This window comes from Netta rufina (genome assembly GCF_964035555.1).
Source record: "Netta rufina genome assembly, chromosome: 8".
NCBI lineage: Eukaryota > Metazoa > Chordata > Aves > Anseriformes > Anatidae > Netta > Netta rufina.
In genome coordinates, this window is record NC_140131.1 from 22,042,867 (window position 1) to 22,067,635 (window position 24,769).

General features: G+C 39.9%; 2 protein-coding genes across 2 annotated transcripts; one reads left to right on the forward strand and one right to left on the reverse strand.

The window, feature by feature from the left end:
• Positions 1-3,900: 3,900 nt before the first annotated feature.
• On the reverse strand, positions 3,901-5,571 carry METTL18 (methyltransferase 18, RPL3 N3(tau)-histidine). Its single transcript, XM_084290720.1, has 2 exons — positions 5,524-5,571; positions 3,901-5,101 (listed from the first exon to the last, which is right to left on the reverse strand). Exon 2 carries the CDS (start codon positions 4,942-4,944, stop codon positions 3,907-3,909), a length of 1,038 nt encoding a protein of 345 aa, XP_084146846.1. The 5' UTR covers positions 4,945-5,101; positions 5,524-5,571; the 3' UTR covers positions 3,901-3,906.
• Positions 5,572-6,329: 758 nt separating this feature from the next.
• FIRRM (FIGNL1 interacting regulator of recombination and mitosis) lies at positions 6,330-24,759 on the forward strand. The gene is made up of 23 exons (XM_084290824.1): positions 6,330-6,369; positions 7,095-7,183; positions 8,403-8,507; positions 9,003-9,143; positions 10,051-10,213; positions 10,592-10,676; positions 11,206-11,344; positions 11,789-11,869; positions 13,018-13,082; positions 14,780-14,928; positions 15,747-15,855; positions 16,371-16,557; positions 17,584-17,666; positions 18,043-18,094; positions 18,394-18,483; positions 19,571-19,756; positions 20,442-20,564; positions 21,733-21,828; positions 22,256-22,369; positions 22,749-22,853; positions 23,217-23,297; positions 24,103-24,216; positions 24,501-24,759. Exons 1-23 carry the CDS (start codon positions 6,333-6,335, stop codon positions 24,684-24,686), a joined length of 2,580 nt encoding a protein of 859 aa, XP_084146950.1. The 5' UTR covers positions 6,330-6,332; the 3' UTR covers positions 24,687-24,759.
• The last annotated feature ends 10 nt before the right edge of the window (positions 24,760-24,769 follow it).

Sequence of the window (24,769 nt, forward strand, 5' to 3'; positions counted from 1 at the left end):
AGGTGTTAGTCCAGTTTCTGTCACAATAATAAAGCAGTAACAGAATGATTTTGCTTATCCCTCCATCACTCTCCCGTACATTTGTTTTGATATTTAATCACTGGTGCTCTTTTTTACACTGAGGTGTGGTTCCTTTTAAGGTCTCAGAGTTAATCCCGGGTCCTTGTACACTGCCTGTGAGTCATGTATATATACATCAGGAGTGGCTGCCTCTTCTTGGAATATAACTCACCATCAGTTCAGCGTATTTGCAACTGCCTCCAGTTGGATCACAGAATTTTGAATAGCTGGATTGGCAGCAGCGACTGATTTCTTGTTTAACTTCTCACGTGCCCAGGTGAAAGAAATGTTAAGTTAGCTACTACAGCATCCAATGTATGATGAAGGGCACCTGATGGCCTTTTTGACTTACTGATCACCAGAGGCTGGGCAGAGGGGAATCCTGTTCTCATCCTCAAACCTTTTTGTCACACTACTCATTAGAAAACATTCAGGTATTTCCATCCCGATAATCACCCAGAAGCAAGATACGAACCTGGTGCTTCAGGTCTCTTGGGTGGTCTCTGCTTTCCCTATGCACAGATTCGACTTTCTCCTCCAGTGCCTCTGTGTGCTGCTGTATTTATCTGCTGTTTGTGCTTGTCTTTATGCTTCTGTGCATTGCTCTTCTGTCTGTGCCACTTCAATTGCTATGATAGCATTGGGTTTTTCTTACCAAGATTTTGATTTCAGAAAATGATTACTCGCCTCTGTACCTAGTCACCAAGAATAGCATGCAAGTCAATAATTTGCAAATTGAGCGCTTCCCACTTGTATTTTCCTCAGGGCTTTTTTTCCCCTAACATTTAGCAAAGTAACTGTAATGGATGCCATTTAACTAGTGCCAGTATACAAAACCGATTTGTTTTTTTAATCCTGTCATTTCCCAAAATTAGCAAATAGTCTTCAAGAGGAAGTCATCAGTTAAGCACAGCGCCTGCTAAAGTAAGCAAGCTTTTTCATTTAGTTTCCTGAAACATTTTATGACAGATTTTAATGTTTCTCTCCACAATACTTACGAGAAGGACATAATTTAGACCGGATTTCTTATTGTAATGACTCTCTTAAAAAGTAAGGGGATGGAGCCGGGGGAGAAAAGGGGTGACTTGGAAAGAGCTGAAAATTGAGTTGCCAGTTGAATGCTTTGTTTTCTCATCCAAGAAACTGAGCCTGATGTTTGTATTATCAGAAAGAGATTTTTGAGGGTCTTCTAAATTCTTTTATTTTCTACTGAAATTTAACTTGGGGAAATGCTAATTACCCTGGCAATTAAGTAGATGTACAAGTATTACAAGATTTTTTTTTATTCCAGATCATGAAAAAAGCAGGAAACTGGTCATAAGGGTGGTGATGATTTGGCAAGGGGAGAAAGCCTTACTGGTTTCCCTAATCTAAGAACAACTTCATTACTGATGTTAAAACATCAACAGCACAATTAGCCCACAAAACTGTTTAATTCTGCTTCCTCTCAGAGAGTATCTATGGGCAGAAGAACAGACTAGAATTCATCTGAACTTATAGAGATCCCAATGCTGATTTTACCCGAGAAAAATATCCTGTATTGATTCACTTCTGTAATGTTAAAAATGGGAACTTAATTCCACTGCTGGGATTCCTGTTTTGCAGGTGCACGATCATTGTGATTGTGGCTCTAGCGGTCTTCACTTGAAAGTCCTAAAAATTCTGATTCTGTATTTGTATGAAAACTGAGCTGCTTGAGCAAGCCAAAAATAAAATAAGGATGCTGAGCAAAGGAATATTATTAAAACTGAGGGTGAGATTGATCATGTAATATTTTCCAGATGAAGCATTGTAGTAGGCAATTCTAAGTGTCTTCTTTATTCAAAAAATACATGATATTCTTGTTCTTCATCATATTTATTGTTACAGGGGTCAGGATTTCTTATGACTTCAGGTACCCTTCTTGGAAACAGCTCTAGACCTAGCAGGTGTAGAACAAGCTATTCAGTCGCTGTGTAAGCAGTGATTTGTTTTAAGGCTCAGGTATGGAAAATAGCAAGTGGTAGCGATGTTTCCAACTTCCCAGTTTTGACAAAGAACTGTTAACACTACTTCATTGATGTGCCGAAGCTAAACTTCCTTTTGTTTTTTGGTCTGTAGTCGGTACTTGTCTGTCATCGGTAGGTTTCAGACCTGATGCAGAAAAATCCCAGAGCACAATCACAGCTGACAGCTTGCAGAGCACAACTGACTGCTTTTTTCCTCTCTCCTGTGAAAGAGCACTTCAGTAATTTCCTAAGTATCCCTTTAAAGTAGTCTGCTAACAATTGTTTTTGGAACAACAGTAGTTGTTAAGGCTCTCCTGTAAAGTATAGGAAATCCTCTATGGTTATCTTAATAGCAACACGGTCAAAATAGGCATCTTGCCGTCGGCTTTCATGGGCTGCAGTGCCGGGAACTTACGTTACACAATACTGAATGATTTAAGTCACTGCTGTAGTAAGTCTTTCTCCACCTCCTCAGATTATTTATTGCCTTTTCTCCCCTGCATTTATCGAGGATCCTTATATCCAGTTCACTGCAGTGCTTGGCTTGTCTCCGAGTTTATATTTCTGCAAGGGCGCCCAATGCGTTCTTGCTGCAGTAAAGCAGCGTACGCTGACAGGCAGTACCACTGATGTACCTGGCAGAGCTCTGTAACAGCCTGCTGCCTGCTTTAGTTGAAGCAAAACATACCATGGTTGACTTTTTTTTTGTGAATTGTTGGTGACACCAAACATTTGGGACCAGATTTTGTATTTCTTTGGGTTTATTTGCATCTTTTTGATTAGGTAATTTCTTCAGCAACGTGCAGTCTTGTCTCACCATCAATATCATCAGCCTAGGACACAGGGGTGTGACTTGCACATGGCCTTTTTTTCTAAAAGCCTGCTGCCCTGCCAAACTGCTTAAAAGACTGAGTAGGTATGAAAGTGTTTAGTAAGCTTGGAAAATGGGTTGTAACATACGGTCAGTATCTGGAAAGATCTTACCAAAAACGGTACAGCACTCCAGTTAGTCTCCTTTCCTAATTGCAACTTAAAACTCAGATCTGTCGTCCTCCAGTTTCTTAGATTGTGTTTGTAGGTTTATTGGTTGTTTGTTTTAAAGAACATCTTATGTAGAGTCAGTCTTCTTTCAACTCAATTTCTAAAACAAATTTTTTTTTCATTTCTGCAAAGCAGATGCCTTTTTGCAGTTCCTCCCTGACATTTTCTTAGGAATGTGTCAAAATATGAATATGAAAGTTCACAAACCACAGTACTAAATATCCTCTGGTATGCTTCTTCAAAGGTTTGAATAAAAGTAACATGCATTCTATATGGAAAAACTATAAAGATTTGCGAGATTGTTACCAGAATGGAATACAAGTGATAAATACGATCACATCCCCCTCTGGTGGCAAAACAGCAGAGCACAGTTACGCAGTTCAGGCTGAAATCTGTCACTGCAGTTAAGTCATGGCCAGGTTGAGAGCCTGGCCCTTAAGAATTACCTTTTGCACTGTATTAGGATGCTAAATGGTCACCTTCAGGCTGTGCTCAGTGGCTGTTCCTGTAATTTAGTGTTGGCACTGCCAAAGAATGGGAGAGGGAGACTGGGGACAGTGACTTGCTTAATTTTAAAATAAATATAAATAGCAAAAGTGGTATAAACAGATGCTACTTGAAGACACTACATTTTTCTCTGCAAAAACAGAACCAGAAGAGTCCCTTCCTTCCAGGCAAACACCAAAATTTGTCAAACAGTTCCAAAGCTAGAAAAGGGCAGATTCAGAGTAACTCAACAGCAGAAAAAAGCAACGATAGGAGGATTGAAGTAGTTCTTTACTAAGATATTTTTGAAGCACCAGTGGTTGAATTAATTTTAACAGGAATCTTTAAAGGCCATTTCCATGACAAACCGCTTCAGCCCTTTATCAATTTCTTTAACCGTGCTGATTGTGAACACCTTCCTCTCCTCAACGAGTTTCTCAAAGAGGTAGACGCCGCCCCCGACCCCAAAGTAATGCACTTTGCTTGCCAGGTACACGCGGCCGTTCTTGTCCAGCAGCTGAGACAGCGCGTCGTGCAAAGCACCGTAGTAGTCAGGGTTATAGATGGTCTCGGATGTGAGGATGACATCGTATTTTGAACAGGGTTCGCTGCTGCTGAGCAGGAGCCGGCTGACTTCTGACCACTCTCCAGAAAAAAATCTGCATCTGCTGAGCGCGTCAGGTAAGCACTCTGCTTTCTTGGGCTTTTTTGAAGGAGGCTTAACAATTTTTCCCTCATCTGCCCCACCAGTCCCGTTGCCATCGTTTACACAGTTAGCCACCACATTAGGCAGGGTTATTTCATCGATCACCGTGCTGTTGTAGTCCTGGAAGTGGACTTTTGCAGCTTTTCCCTGTAACGCAGCTATTCCCAGCAGTCCAGCCCCGCACCCAAGATCCAGCACTGCCTTGTTGGCAAACTGCACACCAGCCTCAGCCAGGTACTCCAGGAGATCGAAGGTGCACTCCCAGATTTTCAGCCCCCCCTCGTAGACCCCTGGGATGAGGTCAGAGTGAGCGGAGATGCTCTTCCACACGATGTCTTCCCCGTGCGTGCCACCCCGACGCGTCATTTCCACCGCGGACACCTTCACGTAACGCAGGTCTGACGCCGTTTCCAAGACTTTATTTTCCAGTACTTTGCTGACATCTTTGGGAACGTGGTGCTCCCTGGCAGCGGGGAAGCACAACTTCTTCTCTGACAGGTCCTTACCTGTGTGCTTAGCGGTGCCGGGCTGGGGGCTGCAGGTTGCTGCTGCATCGGCGGTTTGCTCGTGTTTTGGAGGGTCCAGCTGCAAGTCTGCCTCACCGTGAGCATCTGATTCAGTGCTTTCATTGTCCTCGATAGCAAAGTTAAATCGAAACGCCATTTTGAAGAGCAGCCCAAAAAGTCATGGGCAGAGATGCTCGCCCAAGAGAGACGGGATGGTTTTCCTTTTGTACGCTTCCATGCAGGCACCACGGTGGGAAAGCACGCTCTGTAGGCTGAACACCGGCTGGTTTGCCAAGGGATCAGCTTAATTATTTCTGCAAAAAGAGTGAGAAGCAGTTTTAGGCATCGTTAAACGGCGAGATGGGAATGGTAAGGAATTAACAGCGTGTTAAGAGAAAATGCTGATAGCATCCTACTGGAAAATGAGAGCCTGTTTAAAAACCGAAAATAATAAAGAATAAAATAATAAAGAATAAAAATAAAATAAAAATAAAATAATAAAGGATAAAAGAGTAAAGAATAAAAGATTAAAAAATAAACCAGTAAAAGATAAAATAAAGAATAAACTAATAAAAAATCTGAAAAATAAAAAAATGAAACAGTAAAAATAAAAAACGAAATAGTAAAAATAAAATAATAAAAGGATAAAAATAAATAAGTAAAACGATAAAATTTGAATGATAAAAAACAAATAAGCCGCTAAATCTCAGCAGCCTTTCCTGGGGGGTGCCCGTACCCCGCTCTCCCCCTGCCCCACATGGCAGCGCCGCCTCCTTCCGCGTCGCGACGCGCATGCGCGGGGCCGGGCCTGACAAGGGACGCGCGCACGCCGCCGCCGGCCCGGCCCCGCGCGGGGGCTGCTGGGATAGCGGCGGGAAAAGCCGCGGCTCGCGCCGGTTCCCGCCGCCGTGCGCTGAGGTGAGGGGAGCGGCCGCCATGTCGCGAACCGACCCCGAGCTGCTCCTGCAGGAGCTGGGCGGCTGGGACTGGGAGCTCTGCCGCCGGGAGCTGCCCTCCGTGCTGCCCCGGCTCCTCATATCCTTCCCCCGGAGGCGGTTCGGCTTCTGGGTTGTTGTGGGGAGGGGGTCTGTGGGGGGCTCCGCCGTCGGGGGGAGTGACCCTAAAATGGCGGGGGGGCGGCACGGGGCGAGCAAAGCGGCTCGTGAGAGGGAAAAGCGCTGCGAGCTTTGCAAGGGGTGAAACGGGAGAGAAAAGCCGGGTGTGCTGGGCATCAAGCGCTGCGCTTCACCGAAATAACAATAAAGTAAAATAAAAAACTGCAGCAGAAAACACCGTGTGGTTCTTCTAGCCCCTTCAATAACACCCCTGTTGCCCCCTTAAAAATAAAAGAACAAAACACCACAGCCCACAAATCTTACTCTCTGGTACAGTGCTGCTGGAACGTGGGTACTGAGCACGCACCCAGGTCAGCTGCGGAGCATCCCTGGTAATGTCATGAGGTGCTTAAAGCCCACACAGCACATAGCGTGAGAAATGACATCTTTATGGCAGAATGAGCTTGAGTTTCTTTAACGATTTTACTGTATGTACCAAGAGTCTGAAGACTGGACTGAGCATGTTCGTAAGTAGTGGCCAAGAGGTGCTGCTTCTTCCTAAGGCTTATTTTATTGCAAATATTAAGGTCTGCACAACTTACAAATACTTAAGCTATCGCTGGTGTCCTACTTTCACAGTCTAGCAATCCTGCTGGACTTTGCATGTTACAGGAATTGCATGTTGAATAGACTTTAGAAAAACCCATAAGCTATCCATGTAAAGCTGCTTTTTCCTTTTGGCTACTTGTGATTTGTAGACTCCTGATTTGTAGAAAGGAGTGCTTTTTGTCTTGTATTTTATTGTATTTTTGGCTGTTATCTTACAGGTGGTTGAACTCTTGTAATACCTGAGAGTGATCTAGAAAACGCTGATATGCACCTGGTTAGGACTCTCACTAACATTCACTGCTCAGCTGTGTGTTAGTGCCAGCCATTACATTAGATGTGTAACTATTTACAATTAAGAATGTGGAAAATTGCCCAGACTATGGGCAAACAATTGTGCCCCACCTTCAACTAAGTGTAGTCAGGTGTGATGCAGTTATTAATGGCTTTATGCACCTTGGAGCTTTTATTGTTACCTGATGATTCACAAAATGCATATGTTGCAAATGCTCTGTTACTTGTTTCAAAATCAAGTATCTGATCAGTTTCCACTTCACTCAGTTCTTTCTTCCATGTGCTTGGTAGCTACATACTTCTGATAATCACATGGCTTTCAGTAACATTTTAGACATACTTTGCTTCGCAGGTGTTCTGAGGATCATGACTGAAATGTTTTTGCCTCATATCAGCCTTGCAGATGTGGAACAAACTTTTTTCTCAAAAGTATTGCCTAAGGTATGACACCTTCAATGAAATATGAAAATTTCAGTCAGTGCAGTGCTAAAAACCTGCTTAGAATGCCTTGATTCTTCTGAGGTCTCATGATAGAATCATTGCTTTGCAAGCACAGCTTGAAATAAACATTTTACCCTTTAAAAGTTTAACAGTTTTACATTGTTGGATTGTTTCTATGATTTTTTACCATTCTTTACAGTAGGGAGAGGATCAAACGTATGATGTTCTGCTTTCTATATTTAGTAACAGAATTGTTTTTTACTTCTTCTTGAGAAGGTCAGGCTTTGTATAAATGACCAAGGTTGTTTTCACTTGGGGCAGGCTCTCAGGACAAATAAACTGAAGAACCCAACACCCATATATCATGAATAATTTTTGTGATATTTGTGAGCAATACGATGAATAAACGTTTAGGCAAAGACTAACAGAAGGTCTCTTTTTTGATTAAATAATAATTTTGGGCTGTAATATTAAACTCTTCAGTGCATATATCTTAATGGACTTAAAGCAGTAGTGAATTGCTGAGATTCAGGCCCCAGCTTGTATATTTTAACCAGCCTGTAAAAACGTCCGGTTGATTTCCATTTCCTTTCTTGCATGTCCTCTAGCAGATTTCAGAGATTACAAGAAAAATGGCTCATAACATGCATATCCTGAACAGGGATTACTGTACCATACCAGTTTATGTAGTACCCTGCACGTGCCTAGAAGCTGTTCTGTCTTTGCAGTCTCAGCAGGATCTCTCGTAAAATATACATAGACCTAGACCAAAGCAGAAATTATTGTTATTTGTACGTCTTAAAACGTTATTTCTTTATTCAAAATGTTGATGATTGTTCTCAACAAAAAGCACTTTCTGAGACAAAATGAAAATAACCTTTTATCTCAAAATGGTGTGGTTTTAATTAAGAAAAAAATCTCTGTGAGGATGAGGTATCTTATTTCAAGTTAATTAGCTAGGGAGTTTATTTTGGTAACAGATTTTTAGAAAATAGCAGCTAACTTAACTTCTGTCTGTAATTTGAGAACAATAGGTGGTTTTCACATCTTGGTATATCAAGTTTTATGATGCTAGAAAGCATTATTTACTCCTGTGAGTTATCTCAGTAGACTATGACTGCAATCTAAGCAAGCAAACAGATATAAACATATGTACACAAATAGTAACACAATTGTATATATAAAATTTTTAAGTGTTTCTTTTTTTTTTTCCTGACAGACTCTACAGCTATATGATAACTTGATGTATGAATTATCCATTGAGGCCAAAGGATTAACCAGCCAGAATACAGAGTTATGCAGTACTGTAAGGAATCTATTACAGGCAAGTCTATTATGCTTTGATTTTACCTAATAAATTATCAGATTTTAGAATACTTACACTACTAGCCAAGTCGTAAAAATGTAATCTGAACTTCTTTGCAGTTGAAGTTCAGTTAAAATTTTGTGAATCACATTTAGCATGTGATGCTAATCAGAATTCAAAGAAAATCTCAAATTCTGCTTAGTATCTAATGTAAATGGAATTTAATTTTCCAAATTTAAATAGTGAATCTGGCAGCTATTTATACAGTCAATTATTTTGGAGTTTAAAATTTTTTGTAAGTTGAGGACAGTGATGAAAAAAATACGAGTCTTTCGAAGAGTGTATAGTACCAGAAAAAGCTATGGAATTCATCTTTAATAAACAACTTATTTATGCAAATAGCTGTGAACTTTAAATGTTGTAAGAACCTAGGAGCAATTCCACAAAAAAGTGCTTCTGAAATTAATGCAGGATTGAAAAACATTGATTCCTGTTGTTTGTTCTTGATTGAAGACTGTAGTGCAACTGTTGGAAACTCTGACCGGTTGTGTACGCTACGTCTGCACGCTGCAAGAGTGTGTGCCTCTGGAGAGTATCCGCACCCTTCCATCCTCTGTTCTTTATGTAATAAAGAACACGTTTACACACTGCAAGGTAGGTCTCTGTTAGAAAGAGAAAAATTCTCCTTCTGGTTGGTTTTTAGGAAATGTTCACTTTATGAGAAATTCCTAATTCAAAATAATATTGTTGTAGATATTTTTTTTATTGCTATCAAATCATTTACAGAACGTACTTAGTGTACAAGTACAAAGATGTTTTTTCAGCTGTTTGCCCAGAATTTCTGACCTGGCAGTACTAAACATGGGCTCTGCTATTTTCAAATTTCACATCAGTGTCAGTTGAACATTTTGCTTTTGAATTTAGGCTGTGACATCTGTGTGCTTCTGATAGCTGCAGTAGTTTTCAGAGCTACAAATGGTGACCAAAACGCTGCTACTTACTTCTATGCAAGTTCCCAAGTGGATTGGAAGTTGAGATTAGGACCGCTATGTTAGTTACAAGGAGTATCAGTTTCAGATACCTGTTTTCAGATGCAACAGTAATTCTCCCTTAAACAGTGAAAATAAAACAAGGTTATTGTAAGGGCACAGTAGCTTTTGGTCAGCCTTCGTTTTCACTTATCATTTTTTTTCTTGATGAAACATTTACAGCAGTTTTCCATGTTAGGACTTGAACTCATTTGCCATACCTTTTACTTAACAACTCTAACTTGAAAGTATTGAGAAATATTTGAAGTAGTGTACTTCCTTGGTTGCTAAAGTTGTACTGCTTTGTTCAGAAACATGATGATAGCTTCATGCATCAAAGCCAGATAAACTCACCACAGCCAGACTTCATTAGCTGTTGATTAGACTGCAGGTGAATAGCATTTTATACTTAGCAAATAAGTGTTGGTATCAAAACCTATAGATCAGGTTCAATAATGAGTTAAAGTAGTTACCTATATGCCTTCTCCGATTGTGATTCCTGACTTTAACCTCTTCTTCCCCATTTCCTACAGGACAGTGAATCAGTGTACTGTGGGCATCTACACTTGATTGCTGATCTCCTACAAGCTATGTTCAAGGAAACTTACTCTCTTCAGAAACAGCTGATGGAACTATTTGATCAGATTTCCGTGGGCTCTGCTTCTGCTGAAGATAACGTCACAGATATGGTGTCAGGTATATGTGGTTCTAAAGCTTTTTGACTTTTGTTCAAAAAACAGCTTTTTTTTTTCCTCTTTTCTGTAGGAAGTATGTTTGAATCTTTAACACTGATCATGCTCAGGTCCTGCTGTCCTGACCAGCACTTCAGAAGGCAGCATTTTACAGCTTGAAACATACCCATTTTTCTCCTGAAGCTCTTTGTGAGATGGGGGATGTTGCATAGATTTGTAGGAAAGGAGAGGCATCTAAGCACTGAGCCATTCCTGATTCAGTGTCAGCATGGTGGTATTCTCTAGTGTTTGTGGTTGCTGTTGTTTTCCTAGGAGAGAAGCATAGCCGTGAACTTAGGAATCTGCTTTAACTCAGTTGTTGCCATTATTATTTCCTTCACAGTAATCCACACTGTGCTAGAGATCTGCTCTGTCATCTCCAATATGGACCATGCACTTCATGCCAACACGTGGAAGTTCATCATCAAGTATGTCTTTAAACTCCTTGCATTTTTTTGTAATATGACTAGACTGTGTTTTTATATAAGCAGAATTTCACTAATTTCGTGTTCAGAGTTTCTGCTGAGATCGAAACTAGAGAATTCGATTCCTTTGTAAATTTAGCTAGTAAGTGGAATTAAATGCACTGCCAGTGAAAATGCTTAGGAGTTGTGCATGAAAAAGTAATAGTAAAGTAGTAAAAGTAATGACTATACACTGCAATACAGAAGAGCATTTGAAACACCATTGTATGAATAAATAATCGTAAGAGGCCTGACCTGCAGTTTTGTAGATGTTTTTGGCTTGAGTTGTGCTATCCTGTCTTTCCTTTGTGCTTCCATCATGGCTATGAAGAGGGCTGTTCTCTCTAAATTTGTGGTTTCTTTGTACATGGATATTGCACTGATTAGTGGGGTATAAAAGCCTAAATAGAAAAATGAGATACTTGGATTTATATTAACTTAATGCATGATCACGTCTGACAATTCAGTATCTGCTTATATTCCTGCCTTGTAGGCAAAGCCTGAAGCATCATTCTCTGCTGGAGTGCCACCTGAAACACAGTGACATCCTCAGTGGTCTGTGCAAGGACACTCTTCTTTCTTTCCAGTCCTGCCTGCAGCTGGCTGAGGAAATGAAGATGTCAGACATACAGGTAAATTAGAAAGGTTCCAAAGCTGCTGTTGAACTTGAGGAAGATAAATGCACTTTGCTTGGAGTATTTTTTTTTTAGTGTTTTTTAATGTGCTAGGCAGAATCCCTTATTCTTTTGAAACCACCAGAAAATCAGGCCCATTGACTTTGTTTACACTGGGGATGTTTTAGTGAGGCACTGAAAACAAGTTTACACCATACCCTGGGAATTTTGTTTGTTTTCTGAACTGATGATATCCCAAGGTCAATCAAAGGATAACATTTCAGTTGAATATTGGTATAAAAATATTGAGGCACACTGAAGATTTCTAAAGTTTTTCTCCTGTTGCTGCAGAATCTATGGAGAATCAGGTTAGAAATAGTTTTTGAGTACTGTTTGCAGTTTAACTTTAATCCGTAGCATGTTACTCTGTATATTAAGTTTTAGAACTGCTTTTTTGGACAGGAGGGCACTGACCTCAGGCTGTTTCAGAAGACTGTCAAACTCTGCAGATTCTTTGCTAATTCCCTTGTACACTACACCAAGGTAGGTTTTATTACTTGAATTCTACATTAGCATCGAATATAAGCCTCTGGTCTGCACACAGAATATTCATGTACTCCATAATATCTTACCAACTTACAACTGTACTATATGAGTGGTATAACCAACGTTCACTCATAACCTTCTTGCAGTTTCCACCTGAATATACTCACAAGCCTAAGCAGGATTATTGATGTGATTTAACAGGAGAAAAAACAAATCTGTTACAAGCACTGCCACTGAGGAGTTGGTAGGAAATAGCCAGTCTTTATTTGTAGCCTTGAGTCAATGCAGTAGCACCTTTTTATCTGGAAGAGTTAAGCAGGTGAATCTCGTTGCTAAGGTTTCAGAATTGTTGCTCATTTTTCCCTAATGATTTGACTCATGGCTCTAACTTTTTGAAGTTGTTATCCTGAGACTAAGAGAATTCTCAAATAAAGACATGAGTAGCTCCCTTTTCAGTTGTATTTTCACCCAAATGTTTTTCTGAGTAGCGCTTGTAACCTTTTGCCATGGGACAACATACTTGAACAGGCAGCACAGTCAAATAGTTTGGATGTGGCATTCATAGTAAGAAATGAAACTGTACTGGTACTGGCTCTGACAGTAACTTCCTGCTCTCTCCCTGGCCAAACCACTTTGATGCTGTGATTTAATCTTGTGGTTATTAGAAGGGATGCCGTAAATCTACCCATTTTTAGAATGCATGTGAAAGAGTTTTGCTTTCTATGAATAGCAGTGGTGGTGTGCTCTGCACCTGCTTTGTCCAATGGTATCAAAGCAAGGCTTTGGTATTTTATTTTTTTTGTCACAAAATGAACAGCATTATGACAGGATAAGACAGCTTTATAGCGTGTAGAGCATTTCAGATTTTTACAGCTCTCTATGGCTACTACAACAGTTCTTATTTTTTAAGTAAGTCTAGAAACATAACTTTTCAGAAATGTATATATGTGTGTGGTAATTAATCCTAGGAATATACTTTGTTTATTATTTATTTAGCACTTGCTTTGTGCTGTGGGTTGTTGCAACTTAACCGGTTTTTGCAAATGTAGTATTTCACACATTAATATAGTAGAAAAGAAAAAAACAAAAAACATAATCATGCATTTTACATTAAAAGTACCTTTCAAAATTAATGCCTTTTGCAGGAATTTCTTTCTTTCTTCTCTGATTTATGCTCGCAGTTACATCAGCTGTTTCTTCAGATATACAGGTAAGTGAAGTACCAGTAACTAATTACTGATAGCACCTTAATAACATTTCCAAGTATGGAGATGAAATATTTTTAAAGTTAGAGTATTCTGAGGTGAGTTCTTATTCAGAACTGTTGCTTTCTTTTTCACACACAGAAATCTAATTTTTGTATAAATTGGGCTTCTTTGTGTGGTTCTAAGTTATTAAATTCATTTTTCATCAATGCTGTGAGTTTGAAATACTGACAAACCACTAACTTGGTTGCAATTACCTATGTCAGTATTTCTCATTAAGTTTTGTTAGAATATGTGCATTGATTGGCTTGGACACTGGGTCTGCTAAGGAAGGATTATTTGGAAACTGTTGTTCCTACAGTCAGAATTCCTGAAGGTAGGAGTTGTTCTTCAGTCACCCTGCCATGAAGCACTGAGGCAGAGTTAAAACAGTGGCCCAGCAGTTTAAAATAAACAGCACTTTAATACAAACAGTAACATGATATTAGTCAACTCATGCAAAGTCAAGACAATACAGAATTACCATTTCCTAGCAATCCTAATTAATTTCTCTTTCAGATATAACTAAATGGCCCTGCACTCTTTTTTTTTTTTTTTTTTTTTTTTCCCTCTCAAATTCTAGTGGGGGAAAAAAAAAAAAAGAATAAATGCAGGTGTCAGTAGCAACACTTGGACAGATCTTCTATACTTCAATACAAAGTATTTCAATATTTGTCCTGAAGGGAATTTGAAACAGTATCTAGGATTTTTTTTTTTTTTTTTTGTCACAGCTTTACTGCTGTGCTTGCAGTCTCATGAAATCTCCTAACAGGACTCTCATTCTCCTGGAAACAAAAGCTTTATTAATATGATGCTCATAAGTATTCCCTTCTATAATCTGCAAACTGCTTGTCATTTTTCTTGCAAAAGACCTGTTCTGTGTGCTGCAATAGTGGGGAAGAACAGGGTGAAGTGAAAGAGAGGTCTGATTTCAGTTATTCCTTTGGAATTGAAACCAGATTCTGTAGTAATGTGTGTGTGAGTCCACTGAATGAATTGGTGCAAGATCAGGTGGTGGGTGTTTTGTTTTTTTTTTTAAAAAGTAAAATCTTCTGACTTTACTTACCTTGTGGATCATTCTCAAGTGGAAGGTTCTAAACTTCTATTCACTTAGCAAAACTAAGCAGACTTTTCAAGTAGGAAGGTACCATTTTTACCATCTCTTTATAAGCTACAAAAGTAGGTTTTCATTTCATGATCTCTTTTACTTTATTCTCATATCACCTTCTTTTACTGTGCAGCTTGCTTTTTTTTTTTTTTTTAATTTCAAAGAAATTAAGTGGTACCCTTTTATTAGTGTTGTCTGCTTAAATAAGTACTGTCATTTTTATGATTATCAATTTTTCTACAGGTGTCTTCTTGGCTTGTCATTGCTTGTCTTTTTTGGTGATTCAGTATATTTCTTCTTAATATTACGTATCTTACATGCCTTTTCTGTGAACTTGTAAGTTTTTCTTTCAATGTTTAATACAATGTAGGGTTTTGAAGCTTACTTTTGAGGCTGAATACAAAGTTGTAACTTTCAGGCTACAGTAGATACTAAAAAATGAGGAGTCTTTTCTGTCTTTTGTTTAACAATAACAGGGAGATCATGAGTTTGCCTTTTTGTAGCTGTTTTGAAAAGTAACTCTACTGAGAATATGTTTCTTTCCACCTCCCTCAGCAAATTTCCTCCCAGTCTCTATGCTCCAGTGATCTCAGAGGTTCATCGAGATGAAATATCCCGTGTTTTTCTTGTGGCTCTAGACCCTCTCATCAACCAGCTTCTTCCCTTTAGCCCTTTCATGGAGCAAGTGTTAAGTGATAATTTAGGTGGGTTTAAAATACAGCTACCACTGTTTCAATACTATGCAATCATCTCTGAGGGATCTGGCTTGATATTTTGTCTTTCTGGACCACGTTCTGTACTGGTTTGCTTGCCTCTTTTTCTTTTGTAAGTACTATGGTGTAGGCAGCTGCATGCTTGTTCAGATGAATTTGTATAGCAGTTGATGTTGCTGTTGAATTTGTGTTTTGCAAAGCAACCGAGTTAATATTGCAGTTATTGTGAGTAACAGAAATCCTATTAGTTTTGCTGCCTTGCACAATTTCAGTCTGTATCTGTATCACAACCTTTTGAAGTAAGGTAAACACGTTCTGCTGTTCTGTTGATGGAGGAAGACAGTTATTTTTCCTAAATTATGTATTTTTAGTGGAAAATAATGTCTTCAAAATGAAGGATCATAACCACCATTAAAAATTCTGCCCTGCCCAACATGCCATGATTCTGAGCTGTTCTACTGTGTGGGATTTATGATGTGAGCAGCAGTTCCTCCTTTTGTCAGTGCAGGCTGGGCTTACTTCTCTCTCATATGTGCACTCTGGCCTTGTGATTATCACAGCACACTTGGAAGAAAATGCGTCCGGTGTCTGAGGCACCCAGTGCTTTCAGGCAGATCGGAAGCATGAGGCACCTGGACTGTAACTCCTTTGCAGTATGTTGCAGCAGCACTTCAGAACTGCAATATTGTAGCTTCAACCAGATGCAGGATATTGCATTTATTTTTCATTTCAAATATAATGTTCATGTTTACACAGCATATATATTTCCAAGAGTGACTAGCATCACACTTCAAAACAAAATTCTACAGGTCTTCCTCCTGAGCAGCAGCTGCCCCAATGTCTCCTTCTGATTACCATCATGGACAAGCTGTCTTCTCAGCCTGAAGAAGTGCAAACCCTCTGGAACACAGGAAAACGGTACTAAAAAGGTTCTCACTGTAATTCTTCACCAGAGCGATCTGTCAGTGTGGGCGAACAAAGGGGCTTACTTGCTCAGGTTTCCCTCACAACCCAACAGTAACGTTTGACAGACTATCAATTTACGTCCTTATGCTGGGAAAGACATCATCTGATGTTCTGCTTCAGGGGTGAAGGACACAGAGCCAGAGATGCCTTTGTTATTTTGGGAAAGGGATGGTATTTAGACTAAGTCCAGGTCAAAGAAAGAGATAAATATGTAATTTGTTGATACTTGCATTTTTATGCCTGAAAGGTCACTCTAATAGTGACCTTTGTAAGTGAGGAAGGTAGTCAGAAATATAAATCTAGTATACAAATAAAGCACTGAAGTTACTGCTGCAGCTTCTAGTCAGAAACACAGATTCTGTAGTAGAGATGATGTTTGCAGGATTTTGGACTTGTCTGTCTGTAACCCAACTGTTCTTTTTTTTTTTTTTTCTCCTTCCTTTCTTACCCCTCACCCTCATCCCCAGCCTGTCTTTTTTCTCAGCTCTTTTCCTCAGTTTCCAGCAATGTTCTGCCGAGCTTTCTCTCCCTGTTTGTTTGCCAGAGGTGATTGGCACAGGACAGCCAGCAGTTCCCATCACTCTGTATCACTATGTCTGCATTCACCTGTGCTCCTACATTGCTTCCACACTCCCATCACACTTTCCTCAGCTGGTAAGACTGATTTTTCCTTATCATTTCTTCAGCTGTTCTGATGCATAGATAATACTTGAAAAAGAATGAGCTCTTGCTAATGATCTAGTTCTGAAGAGATGATTAGTTATGAAGTTCTTTGAGTTATTCTTCAGACAACAGCCATGATGCAGTTGCGTGGCAGAAGTTTAGGTATCCAGAAAATGTCATTCGTGAGGCAATGGGGGAAATCGAGCTTTTTACAAGTTTTTGGGAAACTTAATTGTATTAGAAACTTTTGTTCTCTTTGCAGGGGAGCATGAAGTTGTTATTAAAAGTTCAGTGCTTTCTTTTACACGGTATTCAACTTGTATTAAGAATACCTGGTTGTTGGTCTATACTGTGAAGTAATAAGAAAGTGCCATTTAATATTTCGAGTAGACTGTCTTCTTATGATTTCAGCTAAGAACACTCCATAAAATGGTAATGAGAAAAATTTTCTACTTCAGAGGAGTATTCTGGGATTTGATTGCTGTTATGTAATGTTTTAGAAGTTTTTCGCTTTTTATTATGCATAGATGAAAGAACCTCTAGATAAATGTAAAGCTTTAAAAAGTTAAGAGCTGTCACAAACATTATAGCCCTAATTTATTCTTTTTCCTGCATGCTGCTTTCAGATAAAATTTGTGTTCCTAAAAGAGGAAAGGTTTGATTTGTTTTTTTAGTAAGGTGCCAGTAAAGTTGGCAAGAAAATTGGTGATACATTGCTTTATACATATTAAAAGTTGCCTTGCAATGAAGAGATGCGCATACAGAAATATTTTGAAAGGTGAGGGATCTTCAGCTCATTGTACTGAATGTACATGTACGTACAAAGTATGCAAAACTGAGGATGTAGCTGTTTGGTTAGTACTGCAGCTGAATACAGAGCATGAAAATCGGTTATTAGAACATTTCAAATTGGGAAAGCTGAAAATCTTATTAGGTTTCATGCCAATTAATGGAGTAAAAGTAATTGTAGGCCTCCAGTCTGTTTCTACTTGAACTTAAAGAATACGTTTTCCTCAGGAGTATGCTCTGCTGGATGCTGTGCTGGGTTCTAGTATGATCACATCTCTGCTGGCAATAGACTCGTGGTGCTTCCTTGCCCGGTAAGATGTTTTCATTACAGGTCAAGCAGGATTTCCACAGATCCAGTTAGTTCTGTTGTTGCTTGTAATTCCCTTTTTAAGACAAAATTGTCCTAGAATTGGATTATTTTCAAACGTAAAGCGTATTTTGAAAATTAAGAGCAGAAATGGCTTAGCCATGTTTACATTCATACAAGGGGAACATACTTTTTCTATTGCTTACTAATTTTTTTATTTTCTTTGGAGCAGTTGTCTCATGTAAATTGTATCTGTGCTTATTGAGTTTAAATATTTTAGGGAAAATGGCTGTCTCTGAGACAAGACTTATGATGATTAATTTGTAGAAGAGTAGAAAACACAGACTCACTATCTTTTGTCTCTCTTTTTTGCATTCCAGGTATGGAACAGCTGAGCTGTGCAGTCACCACTGTGTTGTGATTGCTCAATTGGTAAGAGCTTTCTAAGTGACCAAAGACAAGAGTTTAATGTTTTTTTTCCAAATCCAGAATGGAGATTGCATTAATTCCTCCTATTGGGCTAACAATTAGCAAAAGCAGCACTGTGCAAATATAAAGCTTTATACCCAGTATTTCTGGTATGTCCTTCACCGTTTTATTTAGTGCTACTGCTCTGACCTAACATAGCAGCTCTTAGAACATTGTGTAAGGAACTCATTTGCTGTGGTGATTTGAGTGGTGATTTTTTTTTCTTAATTTAATTAGATGCATTTCCTGTTATCCTAATTCAGATAAAGTCTTGGCCCAATGAGTGTTACCAGGTCTCTGCCCTGGGTGTTCTGCTGAGGCGTATGCTGTTCTTGATGGCTCCAGATCATCAGGCAAGTACAGTGCCAGCACATTCTGACTTTAACAGAAGAGCTTTGAATCAGTGGCCTGTGTTTAAAATATTTTCTGCATAATAAATGGCAGGATGTTGAGTGCTCGCTTGCTGTACTTGACATTGCACTTGCTATTACTTTGTCATAGTGGATCCTGATTTGTGCAGATGTATACGTGCCTTTCTTGTTTTGAAGAGCACTTCTCTAATAGTGGTCTTACTGGGTGGCAGTGATGTCCTGTTTCGACTAGGTATGAAAAGAGCATATCTCCCAGTTGCTTAAACTGTATGCCCTGTATTGAATCTGCACCTGGTGTTTATGAGGGCATAAACTCTTGTAATCGTCACTTGTGTTTGTTTAATAGAGATTGGATTGTGACAAAGAATCATGCTGGAATACATAACTAATACCAAGGAAATCATCAGGGTAAAAACAGTTCTAGACAAAGTAATTTCATTATTTGATAATACACTTCTAACTTTTTTGTTACATACTTGTGTGGGCAGAGTGCATCTGCTGCACAGGGAGACGACAGTGGCTGTTTATATGTTCATTCCCTGTAGCATTTCTGAAAAGACAAGTAGGCTCAAATTTTCTTGCCAGGTTGTCTCAGGGTAGGAAGAAAAACAGCCTGCTTCTGCGAACTCTTAAGATTCATCATCGCAGATGATCAGCCTATTTCTGATACACAGATGTTGGCAGAACTGATTCATTGTTAATAAGGAGACTTGATTGCTGCAGGAAAATCCACTGGTATATTGCTCTTCAGGAATAAGAAAGGATTTCATTGTCAAGTTCTCTAACTTAGTCTGTAAATATGAGTTTGCTTTAGCAGTGATACATATTTATGATCCTTAAGCTCTCTTCTACTGTCTAGGGCTGTTGCTTCAAGTAGATAAAAGAATAAATTGCTTAACTGCTCTATGTCCTGTATGTGACAGGGAGCTGGTGGTATTTCTAAAGCAAGTAAGTAGTGCCTTTTTTGTTTGTTGGTTTCTCAGCTTTTTGACAAGTTATCAAATTCTCTTCTAGCTTCTTTACTTCATATTATTTTATGAACTTATTTATTTTATACTCCTATCTGCAGGTGGAATTTGCTCATAAGTTTCTTCCAGAAGAAGTGGAAAACTTGGCTGTGTGGCAGCATGTATCTCTCAAGGCCCTGAATCCTGACCTTGGGAAACGAGTGGCCCATCAGCTGTGTGTGGCAGGACTCGCACAATGCAGGCGATGGCTGAACAGCAGACGTGCTGTGGGAGAGCTCCAACCTGTGGTAAAAGAGACTGGCTTCTCTTTGTGAAAATGCTTGACCTCTGGATTTACAAACTGAGGATGCTGTGGCTGTCCTCAGTTTTGTTTTTCTGTCTGTTGCACTGCTTTCTTCCATTACGAATTGGCAAATGCATAATCAAGAGCTTTCATTTTAATGTTTTCTTACAGTACACAGTGCCTTAGGACCCTCTGCTCTGAGAGTGATAGTGGAGGTCTTGTGATTTACTAGTCACTCTAGTTGCTGTTTGCTCTCTGGGTGTGTGGATGTATTTTTCTTTACAATTTCCAATTTATACTATGCCATACAATTACTTTGAAGTTTTAAAGTTCTGGCTGTTTTTACGTGGCATCAAATCTAAGAGATGCTCACTGGTCTCCCTGGCAAAGGAGAGGAGCGAGAGAAACCAGAGATTTCCACACAAAGTACCAGCTGCCAGCTTTTGCCTGGCAATGCAGCTAACAGCTCCAGCACCATATGAACTCCCACAGAAGGAACGGATGGTTTCCTCACTTTAGAAGCTTTATTGGCCAGTGGCCTGGTGGATTAGCTGTACTGTACAGCTGACGCAGCACATTAGGCTTCTTGCCATCTTGTATCATTTTAGATGCTTAATTACAAGCCTGGGGCTTGGGTTTGTATTACATGTAGGTTCTTTTTGGTCTTATACAGTGTTTTTTCCTCCTAGAATATTGCCATTTCTGTCTTGTTGGCTGCCTGCAGTTTTGCTGGTGACACTCTGGAGGCAGAACTTCAGGCATCTATCTTGGGAGTGCTTGGTCAGTTCTGGACTTTTCTCCAGGCTAAGCAGGTGAGAGGATTTGCTGTTCTGATGGTGAAAGCATCATGTCTTTGGGAGGCTGGTGCTGCTGTTTCATCATGTTTTGTTTTACTTGGATTAGGCCGTTTCTATAAAGCAGAGTATAACTGTGCTGCCCATGTGCTGTCAGCTGGTTTATTGGACAGGCTTGTTCTCTGGGAAATGGACTTTGAATTTTCCTGAATGGTACATATATGGCTCCTTCCTGCTCCATCTGTTATGCGGTGTCAGATTCAGATTCTCTTAAGGAGAAGCCTGAAATACCTCATCCTGATTCACACCGGTTATGTATTTGGCCTTTTTAAAATGTTTGTTAGAATGTGGTTAACAACCATGGTGATATTGCTTAGCACATGGAAACCCACAGAGCCAGTAACCTTTCTCTCCTATTTGAGAACAAGGAGGTAAGGTGACCCCTCCTGCTTGTGACTATATACCTAACCGTTTGTGTCTGCAGCAGGAGTAAAGAAAAAAGGATTTGTCATGGTTATTACTCAGATAAAAAGGAAAGCTTGAGAGAGGGGATTAAGAAGTGTCAAGCGTGCCCTTGAGGCAGTGAAGCCTAGTGATATCCTGGGCTGCGTTAGGAGGAGAGTTGCACATCAGGTCAACGGAGGCAACACCCTCCACTCAGCTCTGGTGAGGCCACACGTGGAGCACCGTGTCCAGTTCTGGGCTCCCCAGTACAAGAGGGATGTGGAGCTCCTGGAGAGAGTCCAATGAAGTGCCACAAAGGTGATCAAGGGACTGGAGCGTCTCTCCTCTGAGGAGAGGCTGAGAGAGCTGGGGTTGCTCAGCCTACACAGGTTTTGTGAGGGCCTTATCAATGTCCATAAATACCTGAAGGGAGAGTGCAGAGAAGACCAAGCCAGGCTCGTTTTGCTTATCCTGGTGAGTGGAAAAAGTGGAATAAGAAAGATCCTTAATAAAAATCTAAGGAAAAAGCCTTGTGAAATATGACTACCTAAAGATATTTGTATCTCTGCTTTGATCTTCTCTTCTGCTGCTTACGATGTATTGTTTTGTGTGTGTGAAACTAGGCTAAGTATTTTGGAATGCTACTGCAACTTCAAATTCCTCAAATAGTTATTCCATAAACTAAAATGCATTAACTACATTAGTAACTAAGCTACTACTACTATCTTGTGATCTGTTCAAGGTCTCAGATGTGCCGTGTCTCCAGCAAACACTGTGTTTATTACTTCGTCTTTTGGAATTTTTCATCCAGGCATTAGATGCTCAATTAATCACTCAGGTAAAAACAAAAACCAACAGCACAACCTTACAAGTAACTTACTTCATGAAAAGCCAAGTTCTTAGTGATTTCCTGAAATCTCAAATGAATGATTTCATTGTCTGGCCTTAAAACATGGAGATTCCTAACTTTTTTTTTTCCTTTATTGCTTTCCTGGTCTTTAAACCAAGTATGTGGCACTTAGGATTCTCAAAAATGGTATTAACCAATCATTCTGTAAGGTAACTGGGATGTATGGATGTGCTATAGAACATATTTATTTCTGAGATGCACACTGCAGCTTTATCCTAGCCAGTTATTCAAGCTGTAGCATATCTCCTTTTGTTTTCAGTCCTGCTTTCTGAACTCAGCATCCTCAGATTTAATGATTGGAGTAGTTTTTGTCTGCACTGTTTGATGGAGCTTTGCTGGGGTTTGTTTCCGGCAGGTGTTTGCACTGCAGTCTTCCCTTTTCCAGTTGGATCCCCCAGATCATGTTCGTCTAGCAATGTTGGATTTTCTCTCTTCTGTGGGAAAGGTGTTCATACCCCAAGAAGCACAGGTAATGGTAGCTGTGGCCTTCTTTAGTCTTTTTATGAAGTGATCCTCTGTTTAAAGGATTGGGTTAAATACATACAAAAGCACCATGACATAATCATCTATGAGACTTAGCTTTCATTGAGGCACACTGAGTGCACATAAGAGGCTAGGTTTGCTCATTTGCTTCTCACCAGTTAGAAAAGACTGATGTTTGAACCTCCAAGAAGAAAGAACAGAACGTGTCATCTCCCTTACGGTGCTTTTCTGTCAGATAGGGCAGTAACACTCTTCATTTCACAAACCTGTCCCTTGACCTTAGAGCAATTCTTTAGTAATAAATCATGATGGTAAGATATGCACAACTAACTCTTTGTAATTGACAGATATTTGTTCTTTTCCAGAGGCAAGTCATCCCCCAGTTGTCATTTCTGTTTGCTTCCCTGCTAGCTGACCAGACGTGGCTTATTCATCAGCATGCGCTGGAGGCATTCAGACACTTTGCAGAGGTAAGCACAGCAGAACTTTGGGTTTGTGTATTCAGCTCAGTTACCTTTCATCACACAGAAATTCTTCTCTCTTAAATGCTCATTGCTCTCGACTGAACAATTTGGATGTCACTGATGTAATTGCACATGAATAAAAGTAATGAGGGCTAATGTAGTTACCTGTGATTTCAGGAGCTGGAAGTAAAAGAAAATTAGGCATCGGTTGCAGCAAGGAAGGATGTTTAAAACGCTGTCATCACAGAATTCTTCCCAGAGAAACATTTCTTTCTTTGTCTATTCCTTTGTTAATATGAGCTGCTGTTACCTAATATTTTTACAACTTTTTTATATTTTAACAACTGCTGTTACCTAATGTTTTTACAGGAGACAATCCATGAAGATGTTGTTCCTCAGTGCCTTAATTCAGAAGAAATTAAGAACAAAGTCGTTAATTTTATGGCTAAGGTATGTTGTTGAACCATTTTACTGCTTTCTTAGTTGGTGCTGTACACATCCGTAACACGATTTATGAGCTTGTCTTCACTGCTATACGCATGTAGGATTTGGCTTATGTCTGTACCATCATCTACATGCAGATTAAATAGCTGAATTTTAAATAAATTATTAAATTGATCTGCTAACTGGGATTCAGTTGAATTTTTCTATTCTCTTAAGTCAAGAGTATTGGCACATGTTGCTTCTATGCACAGTGCTCTTCCAGGACTTTCCAACTTTGATTTAAAATGCTTTGTTTTTCCCTCCTTGAACACAGAAAACGATTAAATTGCAGTTATTGTTGCAGGCAGTGAAAGTATCTATGAAAAAGGCAGCACTTTCTTCATTCCATTTGTGTGATTTCCCTCCCTCTTCTTGCATTCATTTCTCTAAGCTCAGTGAACATGTATGAATATGAACCATCCCAGTCCTTTTTGCACATTAGAAAACAGTCTTGTAGAGCAGGCAGCTATTTCTGCAGAACAGACAACTGGAAAGAAGTGGATGTTCTCTGCCTGTAAGCCTAAGGGAGCACTATCTGGATGAGTAGTACTTGAAAAGCAGCTAATTAGCGAAAGAATTAATAGCCAGTGAGTGATGCTACACTGAAGTTGCAGCAGATAACTTTGATCTGCTAAGAAAAATGTGAGAAACTAGGTTCAATTTCAGCTGCACATTAAGATTTCTTCCCCCTGTTGCTCTGGTATACGCAGAACCTCTGAAGGCTGGTAATGCCTTCTTGCTTTAGTTATCTCTCCTGTGGCTCGCTCCCCAGGTAAGGCAAGCTGAAGAGACAACAGAAGCACGAATAGAACGCCTGAAACAAGAAAGGATTACCTGCAGTGCACATTTTACGAAAATGGCTAGAGAACTGGAGTCACCGGGAGAGGTACGTGTACTTCAAATTATCTGGGCTCTATTGTAAATTTGTGCTATTTCTGGGAAGTATCTAAAGAAGTTCAAGACAGCCTTTGCTGCCCTCTGTTTTCTAGGAAATAAAGTCTGTGTGCACTCCTGGCCCTTAATGCGCTGTTCTGCCTGTCAGCCAGGAAGAACTCACAAGACAAGGGTGTCTCTTACAGCTTTTCCCTATCTAAGAATATTTGCATTTGGATGGAGACTGGTTGCTTATATAAGGGGTTATAAATGATGTCTGTTTACTTAACTCCACAGCCCCTGGCAAAAAGAGCATGTCACCCCCCCTCGGAGGAGCAGTATAAGTCAGCCATAGGCACCATAGAGGGGGCAGTGGAGGCTGTGAAGCTGCTGCTCCAGAAAGGGTCACCCCCGGCGTGGCTGGCAGTGAAACTGGAGGCTCTACACACAGCTATGGCCGGCCTCAGAGACAGCATACGGTAAGGTGCTCAGCGGGCTTCAGTGGTGCTGCCACAGCTCCACTCCCTGTTCCGAGGGAAGCTGCTTTTGTACTGTGAATGCTGGAG

What these genes read in the sequence shown, in the direction of transcription:
- METTL18 (XM_084290720.1), bottom strand. Translation starts at nt 4,944, where the DNA reads ATGGCGTTTCGATTTAACTTTGCTATCGAGGACAATGAAAGCACTGAA.
- FIRRM (XM_084290824.1), top strand. Translation starts at nt 6,333, where the DNA reads ATGTACCAAGAGTCTGAAGACTGGACTGAGCATGTTC. An exon ending in GTGTTGTGATTGCTCAATTG is followed by an intron (nt 18,095 to 18,393) that starts GTAAGAGCTTTC and finishes ATCCTAATTCAG; the next exon opens with ATAAAGTCTTGGCCCAATGA. An exon ending in TCATACCCCAAGAAGCACAG is followed by an intron (nt 22,370 to 22,748) that starts GTAATGGTAGCT and finishes GTTCTTTTCCAG; the next exon opens with AGGCAAGTCATCCCCCAGTT.